At 51.1% G+C, this 20,460-nt stretch overlaps 1 protein-coding gene across 2 annotated transcripts in view; it reads left to right on the top strand.

Moving 5' to 3' along the window:
- LOC104150762 (mitogen-activated protein kinase kinase kinase 3-like) overlaps positions 1–20,134 on the top strand; it is a 78,706-nt gene extending 58,572 nt beyond the window's left edge. For both annotated transcript variants that reach the window (XM_068934157.1, XM_068934156.1), the window contains exons 8-17: positions 3,174–3,307; positions 6,024–6,097; positions 8,112–8,179; positions 10,081–10,173; positions 11,140–11,334; positions 12,045–12,193; positions 12,831–12,962; positions 15,639–15,768; positions 16,394–16,571; positions 18,002–20,134. In XM_068934157.1, coding sequence (XP_068790258.1) covers positions 3,174–3,307; positions 6,024–6,097; positions 8,112–8,179; positions 10,081–10,173; positions 11,140–11,334; positions 12,045–12,193; positions 12,831–12,962; positions 15,639–15,768; positions 16,394–16,571; positions 18,002–18,230 — 1,382 coding nt within the window. In that variant the 3' untranslated portion in view covers positions 18,231–20,134. The remainder of the gene's footprint in view (positions 1–3,173; positions 3,308–6,023; positions 6,098–8,111; positions 8,180–10,080; positions 10,174–11,139; positions 11,335–12,044; positions 12,194–12,830; positions 12,963–15,638; positions 15,769–16,393; positions 16,572–18,001) is intronic.
- Positions 20,135–20,460: the final 326 nt, after the last annotated feature.

Genomic DNA, 20,460 nt, shown 5'->3' with positions numbered 1-20,460 from the left:
CTTCACGCCGTGTCCCTGGCTTGGCTCTGCAAGGGCTCAACCCGGAGCTGACGTGCCCCATGGCCACAGCTGGGAGCGTGGGCGGCCGCCCACAAATCCTGCCCGGCTTGTTAGTGGGCTTCTCGCCTCCCCGGGGACCCCTGTGTGATGTCCCAGCAGTGGTGGGTGAAGTTTTGGGTGGGGAAAGGGTGAAGCCGGGGAAGACGGAGGCGGAGGGAAGCCAAGCCTGGCACCGGGGAGCTGGCTGTACATGCAGCACCGCAAACTCTGCACATCCTGCATGAAAGCTGCTGCTTAAATAAAAATAACAGACGGGAACATGAAAGACCCCATCAGATGCCAGCAGTGACTGCAAGTCTCCATGCTGGCCTGGTTCGCCCCGCTCGGGACATGCTGTGCTCTCGTCTCAAGTATGTGGCTTTACATTATAGCGTGCGTAACGTGGAGCAGGAATCCCTTCTCAAAGCACCTTGATCCAAAGGGTAATCGAGGTCAGATGCTCAAATGGTGCCAACTTGAAGAGTTTCTCCAAGTTCAGGGATCCTGAATAGGGCTGCTGAGCTCTGGCCAGGAGTTTGGCTTATAAACAAATACCTGCGAGCCTGTCTCTAAGGTGCATAAAACCAAATTATCTAATACCTTTGATATGCCTCGTGTTGCCCCCAGTTTCCATTTTGGGCCACGGGCTAGGAGTTTTGTTCTGGCGCTCTCAGGGCCTTCTGCCGTTGCTCCCGCACAGCCGGGAGCGGGGACGTGGAGGCGGAGCAGCAGCCACTGCTCCCATAGTTGTGAAGCTGCATGAATTATTCACAGTGGCTCCTCTGGGGCTTGATCCTCCTGAACGGCCCAGCTGAAAGGGGATCTAAAATAATCCAGCAGTTTCCAGCCATGTGAAAGCCTACCTGTTTTGTTAAACTCCCTTGCCTGCTGGGAAATGGCTAATGTCTTATCCCCTTTTTGAGTTTTTGGCTGGAATTGTGATTCTGGAAGGTCAAACACAACTGACCTGAGTGACTGGGAGTAGTTGTCCAGGCAAAGGTTTTATACACTTCTGAGAAATCTCATTTTAACTCCCTGGAGTTTGTGCCTGGGTTCAGAGTCGGACAGGACACGTGCAGCTCTTTGTATAGTCCGAGTCTCAGAGTTTCTGGGAAACTTTTGCATTATCGTAGCGAGAGGTCACAGCACTGCACGAGCAGACCCACGCCCTAGAGCAGCAATAACAGAGATGCTCAACAGAGCGCAGACACGGCAGTTGCACCATGTCAAATCGTCTAGCAGCTTTTTGGAGCCAGGACCCCCTTAATGTCCTTATGCACTGTTCTGGATTAGCATCTGCTAAGCAAATAAGGGAATGATAATGCAGCGATTTATTCAGGGTGCCTGAACTGTTAAATGGCTAAACATATTAATTTATTTATCTTCCAAGAGAGGATACTGTGCTTCCCAACTGGTTTTGTTTCTAGGGCTGGTGGAAAGCCAGTTCATTATGAGTGCTGCAGCGCTCGAGAGAGTCTCTTCTCCTTGATCTTGGCATTACTTCAGTTAGACTTTTTTCACTGCGTTCTTATCCTGCAGGAAGTCTGTGAAGGAGAAAATAAGAAGAAAAAGGGTAACTCAGAGCTTTGTGATTCTTGTTTTTAAAATCCAAGCAAGGAGCCTGGAGGGAGATGTACAGTGGGACAGCTATATCTGTGTGTTTGGTGCACATCCAGCAAGCCTGATTTGATCATCTTTAATGCTAGCGTGACACCGTTAACGTTAGCAGCTCCTGATGTGCATCGGTTTAAGTGAAAGGTGGGGACTCGCCGATTTGCGGTGCCGATCGTGCTGGTGGAGTTACGCCAGAGATCAATCTGGCGCAGTAACTGTGATGCTGAATAGCAGCAGAAAAGTTTTGTTGATGGATCAATGTTGGCCTTTGACGATGAGGTGGACCCCTTCCGGCACCTTTCTCTTGCAATATTGTGCTTAGCCCAGGGCATGTTGTGCCAAATGATAACAGCAAACCGACGAGTTTGCAGGAGTGCGGCAAAAGTGGGTAAGGAGCGTAGGGAAGTGCATCTCCACGTGCTTTCCAGCTCTCTAAATGTGTGCCTCTTAGAGGTTTTCTTAAAAACAAGTTGTTGTGTTGTGCGAAGGCTCGTGTTGCACAATGCTGACCGGTTACCGCTCCAGCACGGAGCAGCGCAGACCTCCGTCAGCAGTTCTTTTCCGCGGAGTGATGACAGCTCAGGGACAGAGGGAAGGGACTGCAGAAAGAGGAGAGGAACCAAGCCTGTGCGTCCGGGCCAAGTGAGGGCAACACTCCCTAAATCCTAAAAATATGCAAGGAATTGGTTTGGGTGGCTTTGCGGGGTAAGGGGGAGGATGGGACACCAACCTAAGGAAGTTGCAGAGTTCTCTGCCGGGTGCAACGTAGAAGCGCCCTCTCTTACAATGAGTGGCGAGGGACATGCTGCGTGCTGCATGGCCCCAGGGATTTCCAGGTGGCTCTGCCTGGCGTGGAGGCTCTGCCGGCTGCAGTAGGGGAGCCTCCAGGGCTGCCGATAGGGAACATCACACCTTCCTAGGAGAGAGCTGGGACGAGCTGATCCTGTAGGTCCTCTAGACCCTCTCTGTGGTTCTGGGACTCGAGGGCTGTTTTTTCCCTTCCTTTTTATTTTCGCATAGGGAAGGAGAGGAGGTGGGTATTTTAGCGCAAATTGCTGCCCCTGAGTGAGCTATTTAACCGATGTTGTGCAGCGAGGCTGTTTCCCACGTTGCTGAACAAGACGGTGACGTGATCCAGGGAGGAAACAGCCGGAGGTCAGAGAGGGGAGGTGGGTTCTGAGTTCGGGTTTCGCTTTGAGTTTTCCGGATTGTTTTACAGCAGAACTCTGGAGCCTTTGTCTTTCTGGCATCAGCGGGGAACCCAGGCACAGCGCAAAGCACCTGGGGTCCGGGGTAGGTTGAAAGCTAGGTGTCCTATGACCCCACAGTAAAGCAGTGTCCTGCTGCAAAAGCTTTATAGGATGCCTGGGTCGTAGGGAGCATCCCATCTGTAGCTCCTCTGTTCCCTTCCACCCAAGTTCAAACCCAGCCACATCTCAAGGAGGTTTTTGGTCACTGGACCCGCGTCCCTGGAAGGCAATCCCTTCCGTCCTTGACCCGCGCCTCTGCCCGTGTCCTAGGCTCTCTGCACACTGGCCGGAGCTCTCCACCCCCGGGGAGCGTTCCCGAAGAGCAGCAGCAGATCGCTCGCCAGGGATCCTACACCAGCATCAACAGCGAGGGCGAGTTCATCCCCGAGACCATGGATCAGAACGTAAGTGGGGCCAGCGCGCGCGGGGGTTAAACGGGGACAGCGCCTGGCGTGCGGGGGGCTGCGCTGTGAGCTCAATCCCCAGCAAGCTCCATGCGAGCCGCTCCATGGGCCGGCCTTTCCCGGGGACGGATGCCCTCGGGCTGGACGTGTTGTTTGAGAAACAGAGGACCTCCTTGGCAGGGAGGCTCAACGCTGGCTGCGGCGGCGCCGGCAGCACGCTCAGGCTTCTCAGGTGGCGCCGGAGGAGCGCGGCGCCGGCACGCGCGTGCACGCCTGCTGCCGGGCCCTCGCGGCCGCAGCCTCGCCGGATCCCCGGGAGCGCGCGGGAGTGCGCCAGCAGCCGATTGCCTGCGATTGCAACAGCCCCGCGATGAGCGTCAGCAGCTCTCTCGCTGCTCCCTGGGCTCTGTTTCTGCCTGAGCTCTGGTTACAGCGCTTGGCGCTGCGTGCAGCCTAGTTTTGTCCATCTCTCCCTCCCCCCTTTTTTTTTTTCCCCCTTTCCTCCTATATTAAACAGTTTGCAGATCTCAAGCCCTCAGTAGTAAAAGAGCAGCTTGTTCTTAAGCACAGCAGTGAGGAATACCTCCTGCTCGGGTCAACTCGGGGGGGGACGCGTCTCGAGCACCGAGGGACCGGAGGGGAAACCACTTAAGCCTCCCGCTCCGTTCGCACCTCTGCTCAAGCTGTAGCTCCAGAGGTCTCGATGCAGGTGGTACCCTGGGCTCGTGTGAAGTCAGGAGGGCTCTCTGGGTGCAAGAGTGCAGAGCTCTTGGAAGGACGGCGCCGGGGATCCGCCGCTTGCGGGAGGGACGTGGAGGAGCCCTAAGCAGAGCAGCTCACGCAACGACGGCCCCCGAGGATCCTGCCCGGGGAGCGTTTCCTACGCTCGGAGAGCACCCACTAGCTCTGTTCTTGTGCGCAGCCCCTGCCAGCGTTTCCATGGCGAAGTTGTGTTTTTAACGGTTTATTATACGGCTATTAATAAAATGAGAAGTCACTCCGGGTGAGTCTTGGCAGCGTCGGAGCGCAGATGTATCTCGTACTCCTCGTGGCCAAAAGCTGGCTTTCTGTTGTTTCTACATGACTTCCAAACATGTTTAGTAGGACTAAGACAAAGTGTGTGTGCCTGCAGGGGGAGGGGCCCGCATGAGACCCCCCGAGGGTGTAGATCGGCGCGAGTCCACTGGCTGCTAACCCAGCTACGTTAGCCCTCGCTGGGCGCTGAGCTCTGCTCCTGGTGACGTTTCCCAGATGCTCTCCTCGCTTCTCCCCAGCCTTACGCTGCAGGTGGCCTGCTGCCCTTCTCCCTGGAGGTGGATGTGCACACTGGCAAATTGAATGCAGGGAAAACTGTTTGTTGTTGGTATTTCTTTTTTTTTTTTCCCCCCTCATTGAATAGCCATGCTTTTCCCCGTAGGGACTTTGCCCTCAAAATGTCCTTGGGCTGCAGCTTTTATATGTGCCTGGTCCAAAATTACTTGTAACCTGGTGCTTGCTGCCTTTTAGGGGATGCCGCCTGAGACCAGCTTGGTAAATGGGCAGAGGTAGAATATGGACCCCACTCAGATTCCCAGTTCTGCCCCCATTTCAGTGCTTTTGGGGAACGACAAGTCCGTTCCAGCGTTACGTTAACTGCAGGGAAAGGCCCGCGGGGCCGAGGCATGGCTGGCAGAGGTGGGGAGTCAGGGTCTGACGGGGGTCGCGCTCCTCCTTGGCTGGGGCACTTCAGAGCCTCAGGCTTTGGGGTAAAAACTGCGGAGAAAAAAATCTCGCTTTCCAAACGGGGCTAGCCCGCCAAAGCAACGCGAGCTGTTCTGTCGCTCAGATAAATAGGTATCGCACAGGAACAGCTCGTGCAAAGGGAGACCGAAGTTCCCGTATCCGGGGAAGGAGGAACGGCTTGGGTGCTGGAGCCGGCGGAGGGTGCCTCTGTCTGCTGTTTAACCCTTGCTGCTCGGCTTTCCCGCGAAGGAGCTGGGCCGGGGGCTGGTGGCGGTGGCCAGAAGGAAGCATGGTGCCGCCTGTAGCACGGCACGGCCCCAGGCGAGCTCCGCTCAAGCTGGATGCGTGCGTAGCCCGTAGGTTCACCGCTCAGTACAACAGCTCCATTGTTACTAGCCAGCTATAAATAACCCCGGCCGGTACAATGTCTCATCCAGGAAGCGACACAAATGCAGCTTTTGACTCACTGAGCTAGTGAGAGCCAAGTTGGTTCCTCCAGCCAAAAACCCAGATGATGCTTTGCTTATCAACGGAGAGGAAGGCTGGTCTTGTGTGCCAGGGCAGCTCGGGAGAGCCAGGAGTCCAGGGCCGTGATCCTGGCTGTGGCACAGAGTATCCAGTCAGCCTTGGGCACGTCATTTGTGTCCTGACCTCTCCCCCCACCCAAATACTTGGAGCACTTTGACTCTCATTGATTTCTCAGCATGCTTTGAACATCAAGGCGCTATTTACCTTTGCCTCAGTTTCCCTACTAGTAAATAACAATAAGGAGGAATGATAATCCAGAGAGGGCTTCGTTAATGAAAGTTTTCTCTAGGAAGAAAACTCTTCTGTTAGATTAGCTATCGTGTCTGCTGGGGCCATATTGGCTAGTGTAAACCAGTTGGCTTCAGTGGAGCCACATCGATCTGCACCCTGCAGAGAGACTGTTAGTACTGGAGCTTGAGGAATTATAGCATGTTGTTTTATCGTTTCCCCTTTCTTTCGCTGTCAGATGCTCGAAGCTTTCATCAGCCCTGACGAGTCCCTGTCCGGGAGCTGCCAGTCGCTGGACAGACCTGTGGACAGGTGAGTTGATCATGGCACCATGTTTGGAGCAGAAGGGCAGTCTCTCGTGCACAGCGGGAGAGCAGTGGCGGTGGTGGTGTCCCCTGAGGTTCCTGCCGGGGTTAAGATGCACCTGCGCAAAATGAATTCATCTTGAGTGCTGAGAAATAGATGCTAGCACAGAGAAGAGGGCTGCAGCATGATTTGCATTGCAGCAGTCTGAGCTGGACAACATACTTGCGGGTCTGCAGACCAGCCTCTGCTGTATGTCTCCAGGCTTTCTGAATCTGTCAGGTCTTCTCCTACCCCTCTGGCTTTCTGCAGCCACCGCATCAATACTCTGTTAGCCCCCCATGCCTGCTCCTCTGGGTTTGCTGCCTGCCCTCCATTGACCACTTGTAAATCCAGCAGCCCCCGGGCATTGCCAGCAGTCCCAGCCACGGCAGTGGAGGCGCTAAGGACACCAGACGATCAGCAACTAAGTTTAGCTTCTCGGCAGGAAGTAACTAGGACACGTTGTACCGAAGCAGACAGCGGTTCAATAGTTAGTGCAGCGGGTTCGGTCCAAGCTCACACGTGCGCTGTGACTGTACGTTTGCTGTTGTGCGTGGTAGTCTGTGTATGAGACACAGCGTCCTTTTGAGAAGCAATTTTTTTCTTTTAACCCGTGTCAAAGTTTTTCTTTGTCTTGCTGCTTTTGCTGTGCAACACCAAAGCTTGTGTTCCAGCGAGTCTGTGCTGCCTTGATTTGGTTGTGTGGCGTGCTTCGGGTTTGCAGCTCTGTGCGCTTTGGATCTGTCTCAGCGTCAAGGTCCATTTCCTTTCTGTGGATTTTAATAATTTCCTGTGATGCATTTGCTCATTGTTACAGAAGCATTGAAGCTGGATTCCTTTTGCTCCCAGCCTCTATGCCCCAACCTCAGTTTTGCGTAGACTTTACTAGGAATAACAACACAAGGAGCACAGGCTGGTTATAATGCTTTATTAGGAACAAAGAGGCAAATGTTAGGCATTTTTGCAAGAGGGTAGCATATAGCTGATTCACGTGCAAAAAAAAAGCAGGCAGCTGTGTGCAGTTATGGGGTCTAGAGAGCTGGAAAAGGCATGAAGAAGAGGGCTGTGCTCTTCAGAGGCAGGAAAAGGAGTAATTATGACTATTTTTGCAAAGATGTAGCTGAGGCCTTGCTGCCAATTGCTTGAGATCATAGTAGCCTCAAGTGAGCAGAGCTAGACACTAGGCACTGTTAAGATCTTAACACAATAAATTTCTCTTCCCTACAGCAAATCAGTCATGGTTAACTGTGACATTAGTAGACTTCAGAGCACTTTACAAAGCAAATTTCTACCGCAAAGTCCATTTTATTAAGAGGGAACCTTAGGCACAGAGCAAAGAAGCCCTGCTGGCCCGTACAGAGGCTAGAATGAAATTTAGGTCTCTGAGATCCCCATGCACTGCTTCATCAGCCTCTCTGTGTGGTTCAGAGACCTCCAGGCTCGCAGCACTGAGCTCGCTCCCTCCTGGTGTGCCGGGAGGCTCTGTGTGCCCAGTGGTGTAAGGACCCTCCAGGGTGAAGAAGCTCGCGGAGGATGTTGCAGAGAAGGGCATCTGGTGTGAATCAAGTGTGGCTGAAGGACTCCCAGTGTGGACATCCACAGGAACTAAACAATTTTCACAGAAAGTTGCATGTTGAGCTCTTGATGGTCAGGAAAGAGAGGAATCTGCAGCCTTCCTTCTGTGTCGTCTTGTGTGTAGGTGTTAAAGCGCAGTCTTTGGCTATATCGTTTCAGCCTGGTGACTGTTTTTTGCAGCATCATAGGAACGTGTTTGCGTTGGTCACAGGAGCAAGCTGTTGTCCTGCAAAAAACAGCGTTCAGTCTCGTGCAGGTTGAAGGATGGGAGCTCAACTGGGTGGGCTGAATTGACCAGGTGGTCTTCCTATACAGCCGGTGCTTTCTCAGTGTAATCACTTCCTAACTTATTCCATAGCCTTTCGGGTGTAGTAAAGTGTCTCTTTTCTTTTCTTTCTCTTTGCAGCCCTCCCTTCACGCAAACCCCTGTTCCTGGAAGGAAGAGCCATCCCAAGGACGGTCTCGATTGCATGGGTAAGCAGTCTTGGAGGTTTGTGTTCACTTAAAAGTGCAGGAAGCAGGCAGTAAAGTGACTGGACAAAAGCTATTAGCGAGATGGTACTGCACCAGAAGTAGTTAAAAACTAGCAAACAAACCAGCTCCATGGCTTCGGTTACACTTCACAAGTGGCACTGGAGTGTTCACACATGAATAGTCTCTAAAATTGAAGGACCTAGAGCATCAGACACAAGCTTGCCTCTCTCGGTCCTTATTTAAACCTTGTTGGCTCTTGCAGCAGTAGTGGTAGCACTTAAGGACCTCAGGGCTTGATTCTGGATTCAGCTTACACCAACAGCAGTCCAGATTGGCAGCAAGTGCCCTGAAGTAGTGGATGCCAGTGAACGAAGCTGTTGAGAACTCAGAGATGGGCTCTGTGCTGGGTGAAGCTGTTGAGTGGGCCTTGCTCTTGCATTTATTTGGAAGCAGCTGCAAGACACTGAGAAAAGTTCTTGTGGCATCACCTTTTGTGAGCGGCGCTTTCAGGGCCCTGTCTTCCTACGTTGCAAAACCTGAGTCCCAAACTCTCCAGGGAATCAAACCTCCTCCATTCACATTAATAGGAGACAGACCTAGTAATGCTGCACATGCTGATAAGGAAAGTGTATTGGTAACTCGCAAGGCTCTTAGGTTGTTGCTTAATCGCATATAAACATCCAGCTGGTTAAGTCATGGAAACTCTGTAATATTATAATGACTTTTGCTATTAAAAATGAACAAATGGCAGTCAGCCTGTAGCATGCTAACACATTTCTGGCCTGAGGCAGGATTTCTGGATTGAACTATAGAGCTGATGCTGCAGTCAGACCGTGGTCGCTGAAGTTTTAATCCATCCCTGGTGGTCAGGCAGGCATTTCGCCTTAAAACGCCACTCGGCATCATTGCTCGCCTGTGGCTCGCCATGAGCCTCTTGACCTGTCGTTGTTGCTTTCCTTGCTGACCATATTTCAGCCATTATGCGCTCCTCTGGTGCACTGGTGTAACGGGGAAATCATGCCGAAGCACGGCCGAGGCCAGGAATAGTCTCCAAGGAGCGGCTGCTGGCCCCAGGCTAAGACAAACAAACACTCAGAACGGATTGTCATTAGAGTTGGATGGAGGAAAAACAGGAGGTGAAAGATGGGGGGAAATGACAGATATTTTAATCTCAAGTTGTTCAGTGCTACCAGCGATGGCTTCCTGTGCTTCTAGTTGTTGTTGTTGGGGTTTTTTTAATGTATATTTATCTCCTATCTATCCATCCATCTCTCTTATATAAACTCCTGTGTGATCTTATTCTGATGCTCTTTAATTATTTCTATATATTTTAAACCTAGCTTTCTAGCAGTTAATCAAAATAAATGTAGAAGTTTGGGGTGCTAGGGGTTTAAATCGGTCTCCAGCTTTCAGAGATCAGGAATCACACTTGCAAAGGAGGGGAGGGATTGTCCCATGTCAGCCACGCGTTGGATTTTAGCCTTTCTTTGGAAATAGCTGCCATGTGAGCAGAGATTTTGCCTCTGCCTGGCAGTTCTGTTTCTACACTAATTTTGTATTTCCACACGGAAATAAAATGTTCAGTACTCAGTCATGGAAACCAGACATGACCTGTGCTAATCCCCTACCTTGCTGTGGGCCAGAGTCCGTAATGCCAGTGGTTAAAACTCTGTTGGCTTTAGGGGGACCAAGGTTAGAGCATCTGGCCCTTATTTTCCGCTAGCAACGGGTGACTGCAGACAGATTTCAGAGCGAGCTTTGGCAAATGCCTTGCTGTTCAAACAAACAGTTTGTTACCTTGTTCTTCCCTGTAATTCAGCCTGAATTACGCTTTCCCATAAGAAACACTCTGGGCATTCAGTACTGAGCTGATCTAAGAAACGCATCTCCCCTCCTGTCAGATTTCGACATCCCGTTCTGTGAGAGGTTTGGGAAAGGCGGGACCTTCCCTCGGCAATACCACCTCTCCCAAAGTCGCAAGGACTACAGCGATGGTAAGAAAATGATGGAGGGTTGGGGAGGGAGGTGCGATACCAGGATTGTGGCGTGGGGTCGACTTGCAACGGTGCCTGGGACCGGAGAGACTTGGGAAGGAGGTGTTTCCAATAAAGGGTTAAGAACCAAGTCATATGGGATTTGCTTGTCTATTCTGTATCTTCTAGGAGACCTTGAAGGTCTGCTCTTTCTCATCCTTGGCAGCATCATGGACTGCCCTCCTTTGGCAGTCAGCCTTCTCTCTCCCCTCAGTCACTTGCTTTTGAGGATGCTGGTTTGTCCTTTACAGCAGGCTTCTCGCAGAGTTATTGGAAGTCCCCTGGCAAATCAGAGTACTGATGTCTGTTCACATTGTCTCTGTCTCTGTTTTAAGCTGATGAGCTCTGAGCTTCAGGGGACCGCTCCGCTCCATCAGCTCACTGCTGCTAGCTTCTTTCACTGTGCAGTACTGCAAGTGGTGGGAAGCAAAACTGAATAAGGATCAAATTCCCTTGGAAAAAAAAAAAAAAGTACTGAGGGCGTGCAAACAGCATATTGAGCCTTCCAGAATGAATTTCATCTCTCGCAGACACATCCTTGTGCAAGTAGTTATCGTGTGATCTGGCACTGCTTGTGCGGTCATTTGTGTTGCGGTCTTAGGGGATGCCAGGGATAATTTGCGGTGTAAATCCCTATCTGTTCAGAGTTTAATTGCGACTAAAAAGAAACAAAAAACCTAATTTAATTGAGCTGTTGCAAACCCCTCTGGAAACATTCTGCATTAAATGTAATCTTGCCTGCTGTTAACGGCTCTTAAATTGAATTTAAAATGTTCACAGGGTTTTCCTTCAGTTTCATTAAACTTGTCCTATTTAATTTGTAGGGGTGCATCAGTGCATCCGGGCAGGCATGTGAGAAGGTGGCAATAGGCAGATACAAGCTGCCGTGTGCATTCCTGCTGTAACTCTCCCCTTTTTCTCACGCAGGCCGGAGGACTTTCCCCAGGAGTTATTTCCCACAGGAGAACCTGTTTCAGCTTGTCCCTTCTAGCCGAACCAAAAGCTTTAATGGGGACAGCAAACTCAGCACCTTGCAGTACGACGAGTACAGACCCAAATGGTGGAATAATTGTGAAAAAGGTCTGCAGGTCTTCAGCACTTCTCCTACTAAAGCTAGGAACTGTAAGTGAATCAAAGCACGCTGCTGTCCGAGGTCTCAGTACGTCTGGACCTCAACACAAAATCGAGTTACCATGAAATACTGAGTTACTAAGCAGAAGCTGCACCATGGCAAAAGTCTGTGAATGCACTCCGATTCTGTCCCCAGCAAGAAGGCGACTACACTCGCCTACATTTCAGTGAGGAAGGTTTACTATAGCACACTACCTTACCTTGGCCTTGAGTTAAGAGTAGGTATGGGCTCAGCTGGTATTTATAATGTGTTGAGCTTCAGCAAATTGCTTGCACATTGAGTTCTCAATGTGCTCACACAGTGGAAGCTTCCAGGAGCCCTCAGATGCAGGAACAAATCATATCCTTGTTCTTTGTCCTATACTGCTGTCACCCCAGACCCCAAGGATGGTGTTGTGGCCTACTCTGATATTGCAAGACTGCGCACGCTATAGAAATGGGTGCATTCTGGCCAGTTGGGTGATGGACTGCAACCTAGTGCTGTTCCCTGCCTGGGTTGCTGCTCAGCTATACTGCATCCTGCTAACCACCCCTATAGCTGGGGAGAGAAGAGGTTCAGCATTACCTCTTAAAGCAGTTTCTGGAGGAAAGACTCTAAAGAGGTGATATCACTGCAGCTGTCATCTGTGCTCTGTAAGGTCACACAGTTCCTGACGTCTCCGCGCTGCACTCTTTTCTCAACTCTCTCATCTCTCCTGTAGCTCTACAGGCGCCTGTGAATTGGAGGCTGGGGAAGCTGCTTGGAAGAGGAGCTTTTGGGGAAGTTTATCTCTGCTACGATGCTGACACTGGCCGCGAGCTGTCAGTGAAGCAGGTGCCTTTTGACCCCGACAGTCAAGAGACGAGTAAAGTGAGTTTGAGGGCAGGACTGCCTCTGTAGCGCATTGTGGGGTGTAAGGAGGCTGAAAAGGACATGTCCCTGCAAGAAGGCAGTGTATGGGAGACCCTGTGTTTGCCCCCTCAATGTGGAGCGGTCCCCAGTGGCTTGTGATTGCTCGTGACTGACAGGCTGACGCCGATCAGCATGCTCTGGTGGTTTCTTTACATCCCCTCCCAGTCCCTTGGTTGCGTTAGCCCACTCTGTGTCTCAGATCTCGTCCCTTGCAGGTCTGTCTGCTCTTCCTTAGTGTTACCATTCTTGCTGCGTGCGCCTTCCTCCTGCTCTTGGCTCTGGGAGCTGTGTTAGCTTTGTTGGTGCTTCATTCACACCTCTTTTACACCTTTCCACGAAATTACCTTGAGCATAACTAAATAAGTAAATTTGTCTCAAAGGCAAGCGTTTGTGTATGCCATCTGTCCCTCTCCTTATCAGTTCCTCAGGGAGCACCCTTCATTTCTGAGCCTTAGGCGGCTGATGTCCTAGTGGGCTGCTTCACAAGTGCTGTAAAAAGTGTTTAGCATTGTACAATATTAGGGTAATAATTCTGTTCGGGTGAGGTATGTGTAAGCATTCGCTGTGCTCATGGAGCGTGTCTGTTTTGTTGCAGGAGGTAAATGCCTTAGAATGTGAGATTCAGCTGTTGAAGACTCTCCGGCACGACAGGATAGTGCAGTACTACGGGTGCTTGCGGGACCCTGAGGAGAGGAAGCTGTCTATCTTTGTGGAATACATGCCAGGGGTATGTGCAGTTCCTGCTAAAGATTGTCCTGAGCTATAGAGACACATTCAGACTGCTCTGGAGTTCGGTGAAGTTTGGATCTGAAGTTCTTCTCTACAGCTGAGCTGCTCTGTATCTGATTAGCCAAATGAAAACAGCGGATCTCAGCATCCCTAGGGCTTGGGAAAGCTTAGGTTGTGAGTCAGACGTCACGGTCAAGCCCCTCAACATGTAGTGGGTCAAATCAAAAGCCTTGAACGCAGGTTTTGGGTTTGAATCTTGGAGCAGGGTGTGTTCACAGTCTGGAATCTGAACTTGGTGAATGTGGGACCTGATCCAGATCTTGGTCCAAACACTGTCTTGAGCCCATCCGTAAGTGTTTATTACAAACTCCTCCAGGAAAAATTAAGAGTACAGCTGTCCACCCACAGCTGTCACCAATTACTTATGGCTTTCAGCACGTGTATGTTAAAAACAGTGTTAGTCGTGAATCTTCTCCTGTTTAGGACAGCACCTTCTGCATTATTCTGTCATGCAGAGGTGGCATAATTGTGTGACTTTGCTGATATATGATGAAATGTTCTTAGGGAAAAAGGAAGATCAGGAAGCTGTAAGAGAATCTTGCCAGAGGCTGGAGAATGTACACAGATATTTCTCCATTTGTGCACATGAAAGTTATGTCAGCCATCTAGAGAAACTCATCAGTTGTTGGTATAAACCAGCACAGCTCTATTTATATTGCTGGAGGATCTGTTCTCTTAAGTCCCGCCTGTCCAGCTGGATTCATTCCCTAGACTGTGGGAGAATAAACCCTTGTTTATACCGAGATCTGAAAGGTCAGAAGGGACTATCAAGTCATCTAGTCACAAATAATTCTGGTCATTAGTAAATGCGGTAGAAGTTCTGCTAACACTTCTTGCACATAGGTAATCATCAGGTGGATTTTCATGCGACTGAATCCCATCCAAGCACTGTCTTCTCCCTGTGCCTGTGGGCAGGCGTCTCTACGTTCAGGCCTTGCTGTATAACTACGAAGCATAGACCCAGAACTGTAAGCCCAGGGAGTTCTCGCAGTCCTCTTGCTGCTTATTCCACAATGTGCTGATGTTTGTTAGCAGCCAGGAAACCAACATTTGATGCAGGGGCAGCGTCCAGCAAGACTGGAAGTTGAATGTTTGTTTTTCTTGTGATAAACTAGAGCTCTGACCAAATACAGATTGACTTTCATGCCACAACAACGGTTCGTTTCACAAAAGCAGCTCAAGGCTTCAGTTCCTAATGTCAGTGGAAGTGGATGAGGTCTCAAACTGTTAAGGGCAGCAGCTCTGAAAAGTCGGGTCTAGCCGGGCTGATTTAACACAGCTTGTTCGGCAAAATCTTCATGGAGCCAAGCTTGGATGCACGGTTAGCCTGGCGTTCTTATAATTGCTCCCATTAAATAGCTGACTGTCTGTCTTTCCCTACCTACCCCGTTCCCCCTCATTTTTAGTATTTGTGTTGGGGAATGGTCTGCTTGAAAGGTCCTGTTTCCCCTTCTTGATGTCGGGGTGAGGACAGCTAGGAACAGAACGCTTGCAGGGTTGTGGGTGAGAGAACATACCCTGCACACAAGTCGCTTGAAGGGATAATTTCTGAGAATCCCAGATTACTCCAGCAGCACTATGAAGAGGAAAGGAGAGGCCTTCTAAAGGATCACCACCAGCCTCGAAAGGCAGGAAGAAGGGCAAAATAGTAGCTGGGGCAGAGCAATAGCAGAGGTGGGTGGATATGGAAGAAATAGGACAGTCTGAGTGAGTTGCTTGGAGTACAGCATCCTGCTATTCCCAGAAGAGAAGAGCTATGGCAAATCTTGGGTCAGCCCCAAGAGATGCAGAACAGGCAGGAAGAAAATGAGTTTCCCCTGCGCTTTCCAGCCAACCTGAAGGCTGGAGGTGGAGCAGGGTGCCTGACCTCTGTGGTTGACCCCCAAATCTGCTTCCTTTCCTCCCTGTGAAGAACCAACTGTGGTGTAGTTAGGAACATCCATTTCCAAGTGGCCAGGAAACACAGCTAAAACTAAGGGGTGTAGCCTCCTGCAGAGAGTAGGTGTCTGCACCACTGCTTCCTTCCCTCTTTGATCAATAAAATCAAACCACTAGGAGCCTGCACACCTGGGTCAGAATTCCAAGGTACCTATGCCATGTCCATCCTGGGGCATCTGGTAAACAGCCCTATGTGGGGGTGACCTTGTCCCCCATGAGTCTGCCTGCCCCAGGACAGTGGATAATCCTTGCTGTAAGAAGTTGGCCTTGCTTCGTCCGCTGGGAGAGAGGCTTCATAGAAGAGTGAACTGTCAGCTCAGCCCCCAAAGAACCCTCTCACGTTGAGATAGTAGCCCCTCATCAGTTTGGTCCATCTCCATTAGCCATTGGTAAGGTCCAGCCACTAGAGGGGGAAAAAGATCTGTACTGTTGGCAGAAGGTAGTGCTCCTGTCCATCGGAGACCCTACATCTTTCTCTGCTGGCATCTGGTACATGAGGGAAAAGTCCTTGCTCCTTTCAGTGGTTAGTGGGGTTTTATTTTGTCATTTCTCCAGGAGAGCTTTTCTTTTTTCAAGCTGGGACATAACAGTCAGGAAAGTTTAAAAAGTCAGTGTGCCATGATGCAGCTAGTTCTGCTGGTCCTTACGGATGGTGCATGCTGTTTGTTTGAAACAGGGTTCAATAAAGGACCAGCTAAAAGCTTACGGTGCTCTGACCGAGAACGTCACCCGCAAGTACACCAGGCAGATCCTGCAGGGAGTCTTCTACTTACACAGCAATATGATTGTCCACAGGGACATTAAAGGTGAGTAGTTAATGCAGGGAGCCTTCCTGCTTGCCTATGTTTGTTAACCGCTTCCCTGCCCCAGATGAAATCCTGCATGCAGAGTACAGTGCTGGGATCCAGAATTTAAGGTATTTTTGCCCTGTCTTTGCCTCCTGCCTTCAACAAGTTGCTTGAGCTGTGAGAATCTTGAACAAGCAGCTGAAACAAAAACACTTGTGATGGCCTCCTGCTTGAGATGCCCGGATTAAGTACTCTAAAAAAGGATTATCGTTAACGGTGGTTATAGACATCAGATCTCTACACTTCTAAAAATTTGATATAACCCAAGAGTTGAAGACTCGGAAGGATCTGAGTCTCTGTTTATCTTGTGCACGGGGAGGATCACTGTTCCCCTCCTGTTCAGTTCTCACCTTTGGGAAAGCTGCTGAGTGAGATTGTGCAGAAGGGCTGGTGGGAGTCAGCCCTCCCGGAGAGCGGCAGCCTTTGGAGAGAGGGTTCTCATGTGACGCTGAAGCCGTCTGAGCAAAGCCCTTGAGGGTCGTGCAGTGCCCACCTCCTCACCTTAGCCCTTCCTGCTCTCCGTGCTGGCCACTTTGACTCAGGTTGCTTCATCTCTTGAATTTTTTTTGCCTTTCATCCCTAGGTGCCAATATTTTGAGAGATTCTGCTGGAAATGTGAAACTAGGAGATTTTGGAGCCAGCAAACGCATCCAGACCATCTGCATGTCTGGGACTGGGATTAAATCTGTCACGGGAACACCATACTGGATGAGCCCGGAGGTTATCAGTGGAGAAGGCTATGGACGGAAAGCTGATGTGTGGTAAGGAATACAGCAAAAACCCCACCACTGCTGCTTTTAATCAGTGATCCCTTTGGGAAGTTGTGGTGGGAGCAACAAGTACAGCTAGCATTTTGAAGGCAGAACAGCGCAAGCATAGAAATGGGAGCTGAATGTTAGGATCAACTACGCAGATATCCAGAGGGAGTTTGTCTTAAACAAATGTCCCAAAACAGGAGCACTCAAAATCACAGCTTGCTTTTGGGAGGCCTTTCCATATGTGAGGACCACATGCAGCTCAACCCCATAGCTGCTGTTTAATTCTGGAAAGCAAGTTGATACAAAGTTTGCCAAAAGAGCTGTCGAGTTTTGGTGGTGCTGATTTTTGGGGATTCATTAAGTCTGGCTCTGAGGCTCAGTGGGATCTTGGCAGGCTCTCAAAATCTGCTGCTGGATATTTGCATGTGGCTTAGACATGAAGACATCCAAAATTAGTGGCTGCTTGTGAGCATTTTGATCCGTGGGCGTTGTCAGTTGGAGCCTAAAAGAGCTGGGATAACCCTAGTAATCCTCCTAATAAATGGGAACAGTGCTATCTTCTCAAAGTGCTTTCCCTTGAGCGTCCAAGCCAGCAGGGTCAATAAAAACTAGTCCCTCTCTGGGTGTCCTGCTGGGTGGGGGAAGCCTGAGGAGTCCTTGGCAGGTGGCCCAGCTTCTCCTGCTTCAGCTGACGGGAGGGAAGTAGTTGGCTTTTTTAGCAGCAAGTGCAAATGGAGGCTGCTGAGAGGGTCCCTGCTGAAACCAGGACTCCTCAGCAAGCACAGGGAAACCCTTCAGGCTCTTCCCTGCCTCTGATCTGGTGTGCTGCTTCTCTGATGCATGTGGGAGATGATGTTGCAAGTAGATCTGAAGGCAAGCCGGTGTCATTCTGGCTCTGCTGCTAGGAGAACTATGTGGTATTACTCAAACTGTGGTATCTAAACTGGTGCCTGGCCTTCCCTTCAAGGGAGGCTCTGATAAGTTCTCTCGTTCCCAGTCGCATGTTTTTGTGAAGCTTAATATCTGTCAGCCTTATGCAAAATCGGCCCATGAGCTCAGATGTTAAGGGGTTACCAGCTGGGATCAGGTAAGCCTCTACCCTTGGGAAACCAGGATAAAGCATGTGCACAGAGTTAAAAAAATGCCTGGCAGGCACAGGCAGAAAAGCAACCAGCTTTAGCAGTTTACTCTTGCCAGTGGGAGCAGAGAGCTCTGTGCAGAGGGCTTATTTGAACTGTGAGCTTCAGGGGGACTTGCATACCGGGGACGTGCGCTCCCCACCAGTTGACCAAGTCCCTTCCAGGCAGGAGCATTCTTCAGGCCTTAAAGTCAGTTATCTTTCAAAAGCAAAACGTGCCGTGGTTCAGGTATGCAGCAGCCACGCCGATCACTTACCTTTTGTCTCACCCGCTGCCTACTTGGCATTGTTGCAGGAGCGTGGCCTGTACCGTGGTGGAGATGTTAACGGAAAAGCCGCCATGGGCAGAGTTTGAAGCCATGGCGGCTATTTTTAAAATCGCTACCCAGCCGACCAACCCCCAGCTCCCCGACGGCGTCTCGAACTCCTGCCGCAACTTTCTCAAGCAGATCTTTGTGGAGGAGAAGCGGAGGCCCACGGCCGAAGACCTGCTGAGACACCCCTTCGTCAACTGTGGGCTCTAAACCCCTGGCAGCGGGGATGGGGAAACGCCGGTGGGAGGGGGCGGCCACCAGACCCACAGCCCTTTGCACCCTGAGGATCAGACCTCAGCCCTGGGCTGTTCCTCGTGGCAGCCCTGCAGGTCCCATCTTGCCTCGTCGTCCGCTCAGCGGCCGCTGCGCTGTTTGATTTCGAAGCTGCGCTCAGGACCATCGGAGCCTGGAGATGGTGGCCACCACTGGCTGCCGGGGATTCATAACGAGGGAGTTCCCTGACACCCCATCTGTGCGGGTGCTGGCCTCAGACCAAGTAACCTTGCTGTCAATGGGTGTTGGGAGGTTCCCCGCTTGCCATGTTACTTATCCCACAGGAAAGTGAGGCAAATGGGATGCGTCACCTCCAGCACGGCAGCGATGCTGGTAGCATCCCCAGGACCAGTGGAGGAGAAAGATGCTCAGTGGTGACCACTGCCTTTCGCCAAGGAATGGACACAGGCGTCAGCCACGGTGGAGGAGATAATCCTCAGACCACGGAGTTGGGGGGATGTTCCCCATTCGGAAGGGGAAGGGAACCCTTCTCCTGGAGGTAGCAAGAAGTCGACGGACCAGCCAGCATCTCCAGAGGGGCTACACTTAATATTGTTCTGTGCCTTAAGCGGTTACAATCAAGGAGTGATGCTCGACTCGGCACAAAGTATGGAGTCGGGCGCAATTATGCAGCAGCTGAGTTGACTTTGCCTCTGTGCGTGTGTGTATGTGCGTGTGTGTGTGTGTGTGTGTGTGTGTATGTGCAACAGCCTGAAAGAGGGGTTCTTCTCAGGACGTGGGAAGTCTCTGTAGGGTACGCCTGTTGATGGTTCCTGAGGACCTCTGGTGTGCGGTGGGTAAGGATGCTTAAATGATGTTGATGCCAGCGCCGCGCAGAGCTGAGCACAAGCTAATTCTTCATCCTTTCCCCACTGAAACCGCGAGAGTTTTGGCAGGAGCTGGAGGGGGTCTTTATGAGGGCGACTCCGTGCTCGTCATCCTCGCGCTGATAACCTGCGCCCGGTTCTGCTGCGCTGCTCACTCGGGGCTGGCGCTGAGCTGCCGCCCTTCGGGAACGGGGCCGCGGGAGGAGCGTAGCCGGGCCAGGGCCATGCACCGGTCCCCGTCAGGGTGAAGCCTCCAAACGGCACATCGGAGACGCCTAGATTGAGGGCACGTTTCTCCAGCAACGTGCTTACAGTTGCCCCCGTTTTATACAGCGGGGAACCGGGAAAGGCCAAAGCGCGGTCGGGCTGCGGCGTCCTTTGCCCAGCGTGAACCCGCCGGCAAACCTGGCGGCAAGCAGAGAGTCCCTGGAAGCCACTTGCTTCATTAGCTATTGCTCATTTGGGGCAAATTACTTGCACCGTCCCGCCTCCTGCTTCCTCGCTGCCTGTCGCCGTGCCCACGCGGCTCGACGAAGGGTAAAAAAGCGCTTACCGGGGTGTTGCCGGCTTCGGGCCGGCGCGTCAAACGCAGGTTTATTTTTTCCATAGAAGATGGAAAGCGTCGCCGGGAGCGAAGGGGAAACGGAGAACGTGGCTCTTGGTGTGGTTTTGCACATCCTCGAATTCTTCCGTGCGGAAGAGATGGGGCCTTCGGGCCGGCGGTGAAACGGCGGGAGCGTTTCCTCGTCCAGACCCGCGCGGCTCCGAGAGCGAAAAAGGAGCAAAGGCTCCGGACGCGGGTCAATGGGAGTTATTTCAGTTAAAACCCAAATCCTGGTGGTGGTAGGTAGAGGGGGAAACCTTCTCCTCGGGAGGCCTTCCAGGAGGAAATACAGAATTTTATCCTGTAAAGAGGACCAAATCCATCAGCCTGCCCAAATCTAGGGGGACGGATAGAGAGAGAGCGGGGGGGGGGAAGCAGTTTGTGTCCGCTGATGAGGGTGTTGTTTCACCAAAAAAAAAAAATATATATATATATATATATGTTTTTAAGCTGTTTTTCCCCTTTCGTTGAATCAGCCCTTCAGCGGCGGAGGTTTTTTTTTTTTTTTTTTAAATAAAAAAATAAATAAATAAATGAAATGAAAACCTGTGCGTCGCCCTGGCCCGGGAGCGGAGAGCGAGGTAGCTTCAAGGCCCGCGCGCCGGCTGTCGCGCTCCTCCTCGCGTGCCTTTGCCTTTTGCTGTTATTATTATTTAAAAACAAACAAAACCCCCACCCACCCTTGCCGCAGTGCTGTTCTGATGTACGAAACGAAAGTAGGGAAAGAGAATGTAAT

The sequence above is a fragment of the Struthio camelus genome, chromosome 2, assembly GCF_040807025.1.
Source record: "Struthio camelus isolate bStrCam1 chromosome 2, bStrCam1.hap1, whole genome shotgun sequence".
NCBI lineage: Eukaryota > Metazoa > Chordata > Aves > Struthioniformes > Struthionidae > Struthio > Struthio camelus.
Note: the sequence above shows the minus strand (reverse complement) of the source record. Positions and strands in the feature narration are given on the sequence as shown.